Consider the following 16,383-nt stretch of genomic DNA (forward strand, 5'->3'; position numbering starts at 1 on the left):
AAAATGATTTCTTTTTTTTATGACGCTTGAATTTGACACTTGAATGTGTATTGAATCCAGAATCCAGAATGTGTAATCCTCTGGTTTACTTTTTGAAAAAATTTTAACACAAATCAAACAAAAAAGTCCCCTGTACTAGAACTATTTCTAAAATTCTTTACTTTTTTCCATTAAGTATAAAATTCTTTTACTAGTTACATTTTTATTCATCTTTATTTATCTTTTTTTATTTATCTCTTTATTTAACTTTTTTTTCTCTCATCAATTTCTTTTTTATTTTTAAAGGTATTATCTTTTTCCGGATATTTCGGGAATTCCAAATATTTTTCTCAATTTTTTGTTTATCCAGATAAAATGTTTCCATACATATAAGTTTAATGTTTTTGTAATATATTTGTTTTTTAACCTTTTCACTCATCACTTATACAAAAATTAAAAAAAAATGGTAACAATTCAGCTAAAAGAAAAATTAGGAGGAAAATAAGGGAAAATATATTCTGGATTATTTCCAGATATTTAACCCATACAATTTTCCGGATTTTTAAAATATGACCTGAATGATCTATTTTTTTTAGCAGAATGTTTTTTTTTTTAGCAAATTCAAATTTGGGGAATCTATCACTATTTCTTTTAATTAAAACTCTTTTTTCTTGGCTCAGCCAAGAAAAAAGAGTTTTAATTAAAAGAAATAGTGAATTGTCTTAAATCTACAGGTAATAAAACTACAGTTGACTCTAAAGATGCACGTTATTGTGTATGCATTATTGTTTTAATTTAAAACATTGCAATGTGACTCTAAATCTTTTGAACAACCATCTTCTAGCATATCTTTTTCTGATATTGTAAAGTCAACATCTGTTACAATATTTGCATTTAGCATTAGTTTACCACGTTTGAACTGTGGTTAGACCAGTTTTATCCATATTCCAAATATCTCAACTTTCTAGCTTTTAACAATTAAAAATAGTTTGTAAATTATTGTAAAACTTTTAAACATTTGTTGAATTGAAGCCGGAAATACATGTTTGACTTGTTGCTTCAGGGTTTTTATTGACAGCGTTTTGTGTCTTTAAAATAAGCAGTGAACTAAGTCTTCCCCAGCTGCTTCATTTACACTCTAATTATGTGGCATTATATAATATATATATATATATATATATATATATATATATATATATATATATATATATATATATATATATATATATATATATATATATATATATATATATATATATATATATTTGGAAAAAGTGCTTGAAAAAGTTGTCATTTTATAAATTAAAGTAGATAGTGACTAAAGTCTCATTCAACTAATATATATAGTATATATACTAATAATATATATATATTTATATATATATATATATATATATATATATATATATATATATATATATATATATATATAATATATATAGCAAAAGAGACTTCTAATTGTTAAAATTTTAAAGTTTTTTTATATTATACATAAATAACACAGGCTCATTCCAGGCTATACCACCTGCAAACTTAATTTGCTAAAGATGTTTACGCTTACAGATATTTGTACATATAATTTTTTTTATTATTATATTACAAATATAATTTTTTTTATTTGCGCACTTTTAAATGATATATTATTATTACACATATATTTACATATCTTGATATAAATTTCCTTCTTCTTTATTAAATGTGCTGTAAAACTTACCTTATTGCCATTACCTCAGCTTTAATGTTCAGTATTTATATAAAGATTATATATATATATATATATATATATATATATATATATATATATATATATATATATATATATATATATATATATATATATATGTTATATATGTATATATTGTTATATATATATATATTGTTATATATACATTTATATATACATTTATATATATATATATATATATATATATATATATATATATATATATATATATGTATATGTATATGTATATATGTTATATATGTATATATTGTTATATATACATTTATATATACATTTATATATATATATATATATATATATATATATATATATATATATATATATATATATATATATATATATATATATATATGTTTATGGTAATAAGGTTGTCATAAATAATCATGAAGGTTGTAATTAAATAAGAAAAGAAGTTAATTGCAAATAAAATGAGTTTTCTACTTTGTCAATTTGATTGATAATCAAAAGCTACAAAACAGTTATAAAATTGCAACAGTTATAAAATTGTAATATGTATCAAGTCCATTTTACAAAGTTTTAAGAGCATTAAAAATAATCAAAAGTTGTTGTTTTATTATTTAATGTACAAAATATATTACAATTTTATGTGAATTTTATAACCATATTATAGAAAATTTAAAAATTTTCTAGTTTAAGTATTAAATCTAAAGAAGGTAATGCTGTAGCCAGTTGCAAGAATCCTAAATTATTCACATGTTATTTATGATCAAAACAAAATGCACTTATGAAGAATTTATGATCAAAACTTATGAATAGCAAATGAAGAAGTTAGTGTTAATAAAGTAATAAATTTGAGTTCAAAAAATTTTTTTTCGTGTGCATGAATTGTTTATAGTTAAAATTTCTTATTTTTTTATACATAGAAATGACCCTGTAAAAAATTAAAAGGTCATTTCTAGTTAGTTTAAAAAGACCTTGAAATGAACTTAAAAATTATTAAAGTCCTGCTTAAAATTGTATTATAATAACATAACAAGAAAGCCATAACATTTATATTAGTCAAATATATTTATTTATCAATAAAGCCTAATTTATCAGTAAAATATTTCAAAGTAGGTTTTATTTGCTTAACAGTTCAGCATATGCATATTTTAGGATCATGTTTAAAAGTGTTAAATTTAGTTTGAAAATAAGCATAGATTCATGGTTTAACTAATGTCTTGTCATAAGTGCATTCGTTTTCTATGGATTTTAGATATAGTGTATATTTATTTAAAACTTTCCTAATTATGATAATAGAACCAAGCAGTTCAATATAATAAGCATTAAAGATGCCAAAAATAATGGTTAGGGCTCATGCATATAATAATAATAAAAAGAGGCTAAATTAAATTCAATTGTTTAATTTAAAGGCTCAACCCTGTTCTTGTGAGTTTTTAGTTGCTAAGTGTCAAGAAAAATGTATAATTTGATATGTTTTATTTTATTTATTAACTAGAAAATAATTTATTTATAAAATTTTTTTAAAGATGTTTGGAGATGCATGAGACTCACATTTGATAAAATATTTGCAAAATATCTCAATTTAATGGTGCAAAAACCACGATGTGCTGAACGAGAGAAGGAACTTGAAAAGCATGCACAATATTTTTTAGTTATGTTTAATCACACCCAAGAAAAAATTCGAAGGGTTGCTGACAAATATTTTTCACTTCTTGTTGACAAGTATTATTGATTTATAAATTACTAATATTTTATTGTATCATCATCATCTTCATCATCATCATCATCATCATCATCATCATCATCATCATCATCATCATCATCATCATCATCATCATCATCATCATTATGATTATCATCATTAGATAAATTTCTGTATAGAAACTCAACATTTTTACGGAAGATTCCTATTTCATAACAGTTGATGATAATGTTATAGTTTTTGCATCAACAGTTTAAAAATTTTTTAGATTACATTCTTAGCATCAAAATAAGTTAGAAATATAAGAGTTTTTTAAAGATAGCACATAAAATGTGATGTTTGTGTCGAGTTTCTATATTTGTTGTTATCAAGTTTAAATTTGCTATGAATCAGTTTAATTTTTATTTAGATATGTGGCTAGCAATAATCTTAAAAAACTAGGAAAGTAATTTACTCGTTTCACTAACACGAAAATCCGCTGTTTTTAAAAAAAGAGAAAAAATATTTGGTACTTTTTCTAATGTGTATTAGTAACTATTTTGACTAGAAAATATTTTGTTGCAAAAATTACTCCATTTTAAGTTAATGCAAAAGTTTACATGCTTTTGCAAAATACATTACAAATTTTTTATTTTGTGAAACATTTTTTCTGAAATGTTTTTGTGTCTTCTTTAATGCTATGATGTTATTTTGTCAATTCATCTCATAATGTATGGTATAGAAACAAAAATGTTGAATTTCTTTACAAGTTTTCAAAAAAGAAACAAGTAAAGACATATTATCTGCTTTATTGACAAATCCAATTGATTAAACATTCTTTATATAAAATTAAATGTTGCTTCTATTAAAATTTTGAAAAAAACAATTATTTCACACATGCCAAGTAACATAGGACTAAGTGATATATTCTCTTTATCGTCACTGGTATAGATTCTTTACAAAAATGTAGTGTTTCTACACCAAAACTTTTTACATGAAATGTTTTCAGATTAAAACTCAAATAAAAAGATTTTGTGTAATCTAGTGAATGAGTTTTTTTCTTTTCTTGACTTTATTATGTTCTTTGTAAATTAAATAAACAAACTTTATTGTTTCATTGTAATTATTGCAATGTGGCGTTGATTAAACTTAGGTATTGTCATTTTCATCACTTGTATAGAATTCCTACCTTTTAACACACATGCACACACATTTTTCCTGAGTTTTAAAATCAACTGGTTTTGTTTATACACAAACAATTTCAAGTATAAAAAAGTATAAAACTGGTATAGACAAGAGATATTCAATACAATATTGAAAACAAATAATTATTTTATATGCGATATAACAAAAAAGCATAAAAGGTGTAAAATCCATTCATTTCACATTCAATTAAATTCTTCAATTAAATCTATGACTTAATTGAAAGTTTGTAATTATAGCTGAAGTGAAAGCATTAAAGTCAGGCCAGATTATCCTGCTACTGGTAACATGTAACCCAATACAACCTGCTTCATATCCTGCTTCCATGTAGGATAAGTTTTTTTAGACAAAGACTAGGAGAAGTCAACTCCAACTTAAAACACCCCCTGCCTTGGGGATCTTGGTTGAGTAAAGGGTAAAGATGGTGTCTCTGTACTGTCTTGTAGAAGGCCTCCTGGGCATAGACTTAAGGGGTAAACAGATTCTATCTGTTGACCAGCCTCATCAGCTTTTAGGCTGACACAGATATACATATAATACATTTTTTCCAGTTTAGGATGTTAAATGCTGGATCTTCTTGACTCAATGCATGGGTTTTGCTTGTGGGTCTGTCTTTATGACAAGCAACTCATTCTATTTTCTCTTAAAACAGCTCTAAAACTCAGTTTTATGGTTCTGAGGCCATATACACAAAGACTAAAAAATTTTACATTAAAAAACACTTATATCATTAGTAACTACTAAGAATAATAAGTAAAATTCATTTGAATAAATTAATTCCAAAACAAAAAGGTTTTGGAATTATTATTCCACAAAATTAAAAATGTGTTTTTTTGCTTGGAACTTAAATGTGTTTAATGATTTTACCAAATTTGCATTATTTTTTTGAAAAGAATTCCATTACTTAGGTCCACAATATGTTATTGAATATTTTGTATATTTATTTAATTTCCTTGACAGTTTGAAGGAATTTGATTGATTTGTTCTTAAGAAATACTTTTTACATTTTTCTCAAATCTACAAATGAAATTAGCCAGAGTTAGATTATTATTATAGTTATACATGAAAATTGGGTGCGGATAAAAATATATTTTGTCTACATCAATCACTTTTATATTTCTCAATAAGGGTTTAATATGTTCCCCTCTTTTTTTCCTGTAAATAATTCTACACGCATATTTTTGCAAATTAATTTTTTCTTTTAGTTTTGTCGGTTGTGTACTACCCCATGTTATATTAGCAGAGTTAATAAAACATGTTATCTTAGCATAATTTATAAGACATGTTATATTAGTTAATAAAACAAAGAATTAAAGAAAAGTATAAAAACTTTAGACAAACTGTATTTAAATATGGACGAACTCGGTACATCAGACCAATGGTTTTACTAACTTTTGATTGTAAATATTTAATATGGGGAAGCAAAGATAAATTATTGTCAACAATTATTCCTGAAAACTTTATATAGTCCTGCTTTTTTATTTGTATGTTATTTAAAAATAGGGCTGGTAATTTAAGGGGAAGATTTTCTTCTTGTATTTTTTTATGAAATAAGGTATACTTTGTTTTTTTCAACGTTTATCTTACTTAATTCAAAATTCATGTCTGCATAAAGTAGTTTGATACTATTGTTAAAAAGAAATAGGTTTGTGTCATCTGCGAACATACTTGAGTTTAACTTTGCTAATGCATTAACTAAGTCATTTATATAAACTAAGAGAAAGAAAGGACAAAGTATCAATACTTGCAGATTCAAAACGTGATTTTAAGTATTTCTTGATTTAGAACATTGTTTTTTATTAGTGAGATAACTTTTAATCCAATAGTAGACCTTATTAGTTACTTTTTTACATATCCTGTAACTTCAGGGGTTCCTCAAGGTTCAATACTTGGCCTTATACTCTTTTTAATTTACATTATCAATCTTCCAGATATTCACACATCTAAAATGGTATTTTTCGCTGATGATACTAACATTTATTCTTGTCATGATAAGAAGCCAACACTCTCTGATTGCTTGGAGGGGGCATCTGAGCTTAAAAAGGATCTCACCTGCTACAGCATGGGGCTCACAGTGGCTGGTGAACTTTAATTCAGATAAAACCCAATTTTTTTCAGCTAATTATTATCCCAATAATTTAGATCTTCCTATATTTATGAATGGTGATGTACTCGATGTATCACCTACCCTTCATCTTTTAGGATTAACTCTTACTTCCAATCTTTCTTGGAAACCTTATATCAAATCCATTGCAAAATTAACATCTGCTAAAGTTGCATCTCTTTATCGTGCTCGATAAAGAGATGCAACTTTAGCGTCTTACTCCGGATTCTATTCTTTATCTTTATAAATCTCAAATCCGTCCTTGTATGGAATACTGTTGTCATATCTGAGACATATCTTCTAATGATCCCCATTCTCTTTTAAACAAGGTACAAAAACACTTTGTAAACATAGTTGGACTAGCTCTTGGAGCCAATCTCCAACCATTATCACATCGTCATTATGTTGCTTTTCTTTCTATAAAGACATTAATAGGCACTGCTCTAAAGACCTAATGTCTCTTGTGCCATCTGTAAATATTCATTATCACGTTACTCATCATTCAATCAAGTCTCATCTTTTTTCTGTCACTGTTCCTAAGTGCTCCAAAAACTCTTATTCGTCTAGTTTTTTTCCTCAAACACCGTTGGTCTAAAGTTTAAAGAAGACACGAAGAACAATGCTTTAGTGCTGCATAGTGTCAAGTAAAAAATATATATATATATACAGTAGCATGTAAAAGTAACTGGACAAGAGCATAAATTGAGATAACTTTTAAATGAAAAGTCCAATTTCTTTCAAATCTTCACTGAAATGTCAAAAAATTGATTACAAATCTAAAAACAAATGAATTTTTACTAAATCTAAGCAATCTAATCTTAAAAGTTCATTTAATTAAAATATGCGCGTGCAAAAGTATCTGAACAGAAAAAAAACTTGAATTAGATTTTTTTTTAAACATTTTCAAAATTGAAAATCCTTTATTTTAAAGTAAATTGCTTTAGTACTTTGTCGGGAAGCCTTTAGCATTGATTACTGCTTGAGAGTGACAAGGCATTGAGTCCACCAGCGTCATAATCACAATAATTTTGATTTTTCCCCATTCTTGTGTCAGAGTATTTAATAAATCACGTTTACTTGTTGGTTTGACCTGAAATTTATCGATCAATGAGCTTACATAGACATTCAATAGAATTAAGGTCAGGACTTTGCTAAGGCTATTCGATTAATCGAATTTCTTTGGTTTGGAAAAAGTTTTTCACAAGGGTTGAAGTGTGCTTTGGGTCATTGTCCTGCTAAAACATCCTTCCTTGAGGCATTTTGTCTTTAACATGTGGTAGCATAACATTCTTAAGTATACAAAAATATGTACTTTGTACATATTTTTGTCCATTTTGTCATCAATCAAATGGATAGGACCGATTTAATCTCTATTCAAGTTAGCCCAGTTCATAATGTTTCGGCCTTTGTGCTTTACTGTTGGTAGCTGGTATTTAGGATTGTTTTTATGGCCTTTGTGTCGACGGACTTATCTAATATTATCAGATCCAAATAACATAAACTTAAATTCATTATTAAAAAGTACTTTCACTCACTGTTTTCTTGCCCAATTCAAATTCATTAGCAAATCTTAAGCGTGCTTTTCAATTCTTTATATAAATAAAAAGTTTGTTTGTAGGACGTCTTCCAAATAGATTTGCAGACCTCAAAAGACGTTTGATTATGTCAACACTACATTTTACATTTTAAAGTTCTTTAATTTCAGCACTTACCAAGACAGCATTTTGCGTGGAACATTTTTCAGGGCTTGAGGATGGATATTTCAGCAGGACAATGACCCAAAGCATACTTTAACCCTTATAAAAGACTTTTTCAAAAACAAAAAAATTCAATTAATGGAATTGACATAGCAAAGCCCTGACCTTAATTCTATTAAACATCTATGGAAACACTTAGATTGACGAATTTCGGGTTGAAAATCAGCAAGTAAATTTGATTTATTGAATATTTTGAAACAAGAATGGGGATAAATCAAAATTATTGTGATTATGAAGCTCGTGGACTCAATGCCTTGTCACTCTTAAGCAGTAATCAATGCTAAGGACTTCCCAACGAAGTACTAAAGCAATTTACTTTAAAATAAAGCATTTTTAATTTTAAAAATGTTTAAAAAAAAATCTAATTCAAGTTTTTTTATTTCTGTCTGGATACTTTTGTACGCGCATATTTTAATTAAATGAACTTTTAAGATAAGATTGCTTAAATTTAGTAAAAATTCATTTGTTTTTAGATTTGTAATCAATTTTTTGACATTTCAGTGAACATTTGGAAGAAATTGGACTTTTCATTTCAAAGTTATTATAAGTTATGCTCTTGTCCGGTTACTTTTGCACGCTACTGTGTATATATATATATATACACACAACTCTTAACTGGTTGTCAGAAAGTTTTTCCGTATTTTGTTGGCAAAAAGTAAAAATTAAAATACAAGACAAAATTTTTTTATTTTATTAATTGATAGACTGCCTTCCCCAACCAAACCCTCAGTCGATGTAGCAGCACTCCGTTGCGAGTCAGGCTAAAATAAAGTAGATGTAGCAGTACTCCATTGCGAGTCAGGCTATTTGTCAGTCGATGTAGCAGCACTTTGTTGCGAGTCAGGCTATAAGATAGTCAATGTAGCAACATTCCACGCATGATTTACAGTAAAAAAAATAAAAATAAAAACATTTTATTAAAAAAGATAAAAATAAAAACATTTTATTAAAAAAAATAATAATAAAAACATTGTTTATATTGTTAAAAACATTCAGAATGTTTTAAAAACATTCTGGTCAATTAAATTTGCGGGTTTTTTAAAAAACAATTAATTTGTAATTAAATTGATGGTTTTCACTTTCTGACAACACGCAAATCTTGGACGAAAGTCAAAAGTAATTAAAAGTGATGTATTTGTTGGCATAAGAATCATTTTTTTTCCTTCCGTACTCACAAATGCAACAATTTATAGAACTATATATATATATATATATATATATATATATATATATATATATATATATATATATGAAGACCACACTGGAAAAACAATCAAGCTACATTTTTGCTTTTTTTTGGGTTTTTGCCCCTGTTACATTCGACTGTAGTTTAACTATATAATAATTGACTATATAACTAGAAAATCAATCAAATTACACAGATATTAAAAATTAAATCCAGGAAGTATTTAACATTGTCCTACTATAACACAAGTCTGACCACAGGTTTGAGGACTTGTATCATGTCTTAAGTCTGACACAAGTATCATGGTTTTTTAGTTCTGTGTATATGACGTTAAAAAGAACATTGTCGTGGATGCTCTACCAAAAGGCGGTCACAATGGAAGTTACTATATTAAGTTGACTGTAACATTGTTTTGACAATCATCATTATCATCATTATAATTTATAGTATTGTTATTTTTGCATCTGTTTCTTTAATTGATTGCATTAGATGATTTATCGTATTTTAATTAGTTTAGACAATTTCCTTACTTTGATCAGTGAAGACAATTTTTTTTATTAAATCATCTGATTATAAATATATTTGTTGTTCTTTTCAGACACAAAATGTTATTCCTCTTTATAAGTCTTTTTTTTTTAATCTATAGTCGGCACTCCATCTGAGGCTCCACTGAAATGCTCGTTCACATTGTCATTTAAAATGAGCCATTCATTTTTTTCAATGTTTATCAGAGAATATCTTATATGAATGTAAAAAAATATTTCTTATACACTAAGATGTTATTTCATTATTGTAATTGTTATTTATAGCAATTTTACTTATATTATATTTATAGTTATGTTTTTTTCACCATTATATTTATCAAATTTTAGATTTCCACATCTTCTTTGGAATCAAGTCGTACTAAAAACTATGCTTGATCTTTTGCATATACTATGTCATAGAACTAAAGCAATGGTAAGGATTGTGTTACAAATAACATAACTAAATGTGTAACATTTGATGAGCATGTAATTTATAATATGTGAGAAATTTTGTATAACATGAAGGTTTAGTTATTAGTATGTGAGTTAGGTATATAAAAGATATATAAATTATATGAAATAGTATGTAAGAAATATTAAATGATTTTTCTGTGAGAGAATTGTTAAGAGTGGGTTTGGCCTAGTTGTCACGAGAAATTCTAATTGCAAAAATTCAATAAATTGCAAGAAACCCAATGAAAAATATAAGAAATACAATGCAATAAGAAGTATGAAAAGTTGTTTAGTTTATAATTATATGTAACTATTTTAAGTATTGTGATATATATTAATAGTTTTTAAAAGATGAAATCTTTGTTTAATTTTGTTTTGTTTAGGAGAACCAACTAATTTCAAAGCTAATCAATGTTCCTCATAGTAGCTTAACACTAAAGTTATCTCAAGAACGCACTGTTCGAGAGCAAATAGTTAAAGATTTTACAGAAAGGTGTAAAGGAATTGTGCAAGAGGCATTTAAATGGGCAAGTGAGGCCACATGGTCATTATTTCAGGTAAAATAAACTTTACATAATTAAAATACTATGAATTTAAGGAATAGTTTATATAATTTTAATATTTTTTTTATTTTTTTGATTCACAATATTTTATTTTTTATTTTACAGCAATATATAATTGATAAAGAAGATGAAGATTGTCTCGTACATTATGGTATCAGTTTACTCAGTGAAGTGATGTCTCGTTTTGAGAAAGAATCTATTTCAGATTTAAAATATCCTGGTCTGAATTCAAAGATTTTTCGATCAGGAGTTCAAATACGAAGTAGATACTTAGGCGAGGTTCAAAATTTTTTAAATATTCCTTTTCTCTTAATTCTCTTTAATAGACTCCTTAATTGTTTTTTAATTGTGAAGTAAAATTAAAAATTACAGTTTTTATTTGCGAAAAAAAAATTCAAATCAATGTCGTAAAGGAAGGTTTATATCATAAAATAGTGTTCTAAAGTAATGAGATAACAGAGATAACACAATAACAATATTTAGCAAATAACAGCAGTTATGGTAGCCAGATAAAAGTAGTTACAGTAATCAGTTAGCACAAAATAGTATAACTTCTATTTGTATTTCTTACCAAACATATTTTTTATTACAAAGACCGTGTAGCATTATGGTCATATAACAGTATATGACTGTAACGTATCAATCACTTGGCAGGGCAACCAGTTAGTTATTATTTGCACACTAATTTGAAAATAAAGTACAGAATAATAAGATAAATGTCAATATTTTTGGATTTTTTTTTTTGTAATTGTATTTTTTTTATATTTGCTTCAAATTTAGCTTTTTGTGTATTCGCGTTTTTAAATTTTTTTTTTTTTGAACACCCCTAATATATATATATATATATATATATATATATATATATATATATATATATATATATATATATATATATATATATATATATATATATATATATCTGAAAGATCATTATGTTTGCTGCCTAATATTTGGTGTGTCCACCCTTATTTCTAAGAATGGTTTAAATGTGACGAGGCATTTACTGGATAAATTCCACACAGAGACGATGGATACGATCACTGTGGTGCCATGTATTAATTAGTTTTTCAGTTAATTCTCTTATGTTAGTAGATGCAGTTTTCAGAACTTCCTTCTTCAGCTCATTCCATAACCCCTCAATCGGGTTGAGGTCGGGACTGTTTCCTGGCCATTCCAGAACAGGAATCTTCTGGTCCTTCAGGAATTTCATCATGGATTTGGCTGTGTGGTATGGAGCTCCATCCTGCATGAATATTGGATCTCCACGTGGATACCATTCTTTTACCTGTGGTATGAGACGTGTTTCCAGTACTCCCTTGTATTGGTCCTGTTGCATGATCCCTTCCACAAAATACAGATGCCCCGGCCCATTGACAGAAATAACACTCCAAAACATGATCTTTTGTGGGTGTTTTACAGTTTCCAGGATACAGTCGGGGAGGTTTGCCTCTTCCTTCTTCCTTCAAACAAATCGTGCGCTCTTAGCCATGACTTCCAGCGTAGACTCATCAGAGAAGCACACCTGAATAACAAATATTACCCTTTAAAATAACAGTACTCAGTACGGTATTACATACCATATTTTATCATATGGGAGATACACATAATAACATGACAAGACTACAAAACTAATGAAAAAATAAATATTATTATCACCATAAAATGGGCAATGTGTTTCTGACTTTAAATAATTTCATAAGAGTATGTAAACTGCCTACCTTTGACCAATCGTCTTTGGCCCAATCGGCGTGTCAACGTGCCCACGTCAGCCTCTTCTCCTTCATTGCAACCGTCAGCTTGGGTTTCTTCGTGGGTTTGTATGCCTTGTAGCCAAAATTCAACAAACGTCTTCTAGCAGTTCTTGAGCTTACTGTAAGTCCTATTATGCCATTCCATTCCTGTGCTAACTCTACGGAAGATTTCTTACGTCCTTTTCGGCACAAGTTCTGAAGTACGCGATCATTCCTAGGGGTAGTCTTGGAAGCCCTTTTACAATTTTCTCTCTTGGTAGCTATGACATCTTGGCCTTTGGACAGCTTATTTCTGATTCTTCCAACAATCTGACGCGAGACTTATAACTTGCGAGCTTTCGGAATTCAGAAGAGCAGTATTTTCTAATAACAGCATTATTTCACTTTTTTTTGCTACGCTGATGTCCTGTTTTTTTACCCATTTCTGTCAAATAGTGTCTCTCTTACCACCTGAAGCTTGTTTCAATAACAGCAAAGTAATAATTTATGAGCAATAATACAAGTAAAATTACAATTAAGCTACAAAAGACTCCAAAATTAATGACCAGATATCGCCAAATACCGCAATCAAGTGCCTTAAGAACCTAAATCAAATTTTATACAAAATACAAAAAAAATCATATTTTAGCAACAAATTTGAAAAGTCCATGACAACAAACAATAAAATAAGTATTATGACAGCAACTTGTTTAATAAACAAAAATTAGAATGTAGTTGTATAACCAAAGACTGAATAGGCTAGATCTGATCAAATCCTTCTAAATTCCTAATGCATTGGCCAGCACTGTATATATATATTAGGGTTGGCCAAAATTTAAAAAAATTTAAAAATTACACTTGGCTGCATGAATGTTTGTTCCTTAACAAAATATAAGTAGTATTAAAAAAAAAAAGTGTAATAGGATTATTCTGAGTACTGCCAAATTTGATATAAAGATTCGTGTTTTTATGCTGAAATATCACCATAAAAATTAAATCTAAGGAAGTAAGAGGGTTGCGATAAATATTTTGCTTCTCTAAATGTTTAAGATGCTTTTAAGTTATCAAAAATTTTACTTTTAAAAATTAGCTTTTGAATTGAGCTTAATCAGAAAAAAGTTGCTTTTTATCAAGATTATCAACAAGTTTTAAGCCGGCCAATAAACAAAAGTTATTGAAAACACTTTTCTTTTTTGACTTAGGGCAGGCCAAAAAACAAAAATTTTGAAAATTGTATGTCTGCAAAAAAATATAATCCTTTACACATAAGAATATAAACAATAAAAAAAACAACAGAAAAAAACATTTTTGAGTGTTGTTGAATTTGATTTGATTTAATTCGTTTTTAGCCTAAAATATGTCAAAATTATGATTTTGTAGGAAAGTCCAAAAAGATTAGGAGTTTTATATCAATAAGAAATATTTGTTATGAACAATATTTTCTTTCAGTATTATAACTGTCTTGTTACTCATAATAGAGGCTTATAAATTTTTTGTATTGTGCAAAATCAAATAATTTTTGACCTCTTCAAAATTTTTGTTTAGCCTAAAATTTTGCGTAGCCTAAAATTTTTGTTTTGCATAGCCCTAAAGATAAGAAATTTTATTTGAATTTGTTCTATATGTTTATTTTTAAGTATATATTTCGAACTTAAAGTAAAAGCAATTTTTATTTGCATTATTTTTATAAAAATTTTTTCGAAAAAATTTTTTTTTTCAAATTACCCAAAAAATAAGTTAAAAATATGATATTAAAAATATGGCGGCTTGATAGCCCGAGAGGAGTTTTCATTAGATTTTGAATCTCAGAATCTCAAGTGAAATTGATTTTTTACAAATTATCTATCTTTCCTATTCAATTAGTTTCAACTCTATCCTGCCTATTCATCTAGTTTCAATTTTTGATAACTGCAAATTAGAATGTCTTATCCTGAATCAGTTAAAAAATGAGTTTAAATTTAATGAGTTAATGAGTTAAATTGTTTGATTGTTTTAACAAGTAAATTTCTTTTTTTAAATTGTTTTTTTATTCATTCACACTTTCACTGTTGCATAAGAGATGGAATTGTTAAAATAGTTTGAATTTATATATAATAGTATTTAATTTATATGAATAGTATAATCCATTACCAGTGTGGTAGTGGTATAATGATAGAAGACTCCCTTGTAAGCAAAAGATCCAAGTTTAAACCCATTATGTCCCTGGTTGTACCGCACTCAACTTGTTTCTCGAGGAAGAAATCTTGTTTGTCAAGGTTCGTGTTTCAAAGTAAAAGCATTGCGAGAGGGTTATATAATCGCAGTTTAAAAAAAAAGAAAAGTAGCTTCCTTGACTGTAGTGGTCTCCTCGGCCTTAGGGAGATGAATTCATTAATTAAGAAAAATGTATATATAAAGGTATTAGAATGTAAAACGTGTTAATTTTTAAAACAAATGCAAAAATTAAATAATTATTGGAACAATAATTACATTAGGTAAGTTAATCCATAAAAACTTTGTGTTTTATCTTTTACTTTTTAAGCAGTGCTCGAAAAGGGAAAAAACATAACAGGGTGGTTTTCAGTATTTTCAAAATACCACCTTATCATTGCTATATATATTTATACATTAAAAGGTCACCCTGCCCTGTCTTACTTGGAATTACAGTGGAAAACAATACTAAAATACAGTACAGTAAAAATAAATTCAGTAAATACCATGCAGTAAATTAGTATTCCAGTTTTCAAAAATAATGATTGTGTAAGAATTAAACCTTCAAAAGTGTAAAAAAAGAAAATTACCACCTTCATCCCACCCCCAATCTAATAACCATTCCCCCAATCTGCGCTAGCTCCAATTCCCTCCAATTAGATAGGTGAGAGTAGATTTTGTTAAAAACAATTTGCTAAAAATTAAGCATAATATTTAGTCTTACTCAGCATTTTAAACATGTTTTTTGAAAAAATACGCAAAAAAAATTTCTTTATGTATGGCAAAGTTTCATGCATTATTCTTATTATTATTTTAATCTTTTAAGTAGATCTCTTGTTGTAAAATATTGTTTTTAATCTTAGCTGGTGATATTTCTGTAAAACATAAGTTATATTAAAAATATGTTTATAAAAAAAAATGTGTATGATATGCGACATGCATGTCTTGTGTTTGTTTGTTTACATGAAGAACAATAGAAATACACAATTATTTGTAAGTATTTAACTGAACAAATTAAAATACAGATTGGAACGGATGCAATTTAAGTTTTGTGTTATAGTTTAATTCAATTAATCTAGACTAAAAATTAAATAAAGCAGAACTTAGAGATGAGCTACATAAACACTTTCATAACAAAAAACGATTTTTGTAGTAAAAAGAACAATGTTTTATGCAGCCATTAGTAAAATTGATTCATTGAAAAATTTATGTGGTACTTTGGCCTGCCAAAATATATATATATATATATATATATATATATATATATATATATATATATATACATATATATATACATATATATAT

General features: G+C 27.0%; 1 protein-coding gene across 3 annotated transcripts in view; it reads left to right on the plus strand.

Moving 5' to 3' along the window:
* Nucleotides 1–16,383, plus strand: part of LOC100200250 (phosphatidylinositol 4-kinase alpha) — a 119,814-nt gene that overhangs the window by 37,815 nt on the left and 65,616 nt on the right. For all 3 annotated transcript variants that reach the window (XM_065801198.1, XM_065801200.1, XM_065801199.1), the window contains exons 15-18: nt 3,214–3,409; nt 10,491–10,575; nt 10,979–11,152; nt 11,264–11,437. In XM_065801198.1, coding sequence (XP_065657270.1) covers nt 3,214–3,409; nt 10,491–10,575; nt 10,979–11,152; nt 11,264–11,437 — 629 coding nt within the window. The remainder of the gene's footprint in view (nt 1–3,213; nt 3,410–10,490; nt 10,576–10,978; nt 11,153–11,263; nt 11,438–16,383) is intronic.

Source organism: Hydra vulgaris, chromosome 07, assembly GCF_038396675.1.
Source record: "Hydra vulgaris chromosome 07, alternate assembly HydraT2T_AEP".
Lineage (NCBI taxonomy): Eukaryota > Metazoa > Cnidaria > Hydrozoa > Anthoathecata > Hydridae > Hydra > Hydra vulgaris.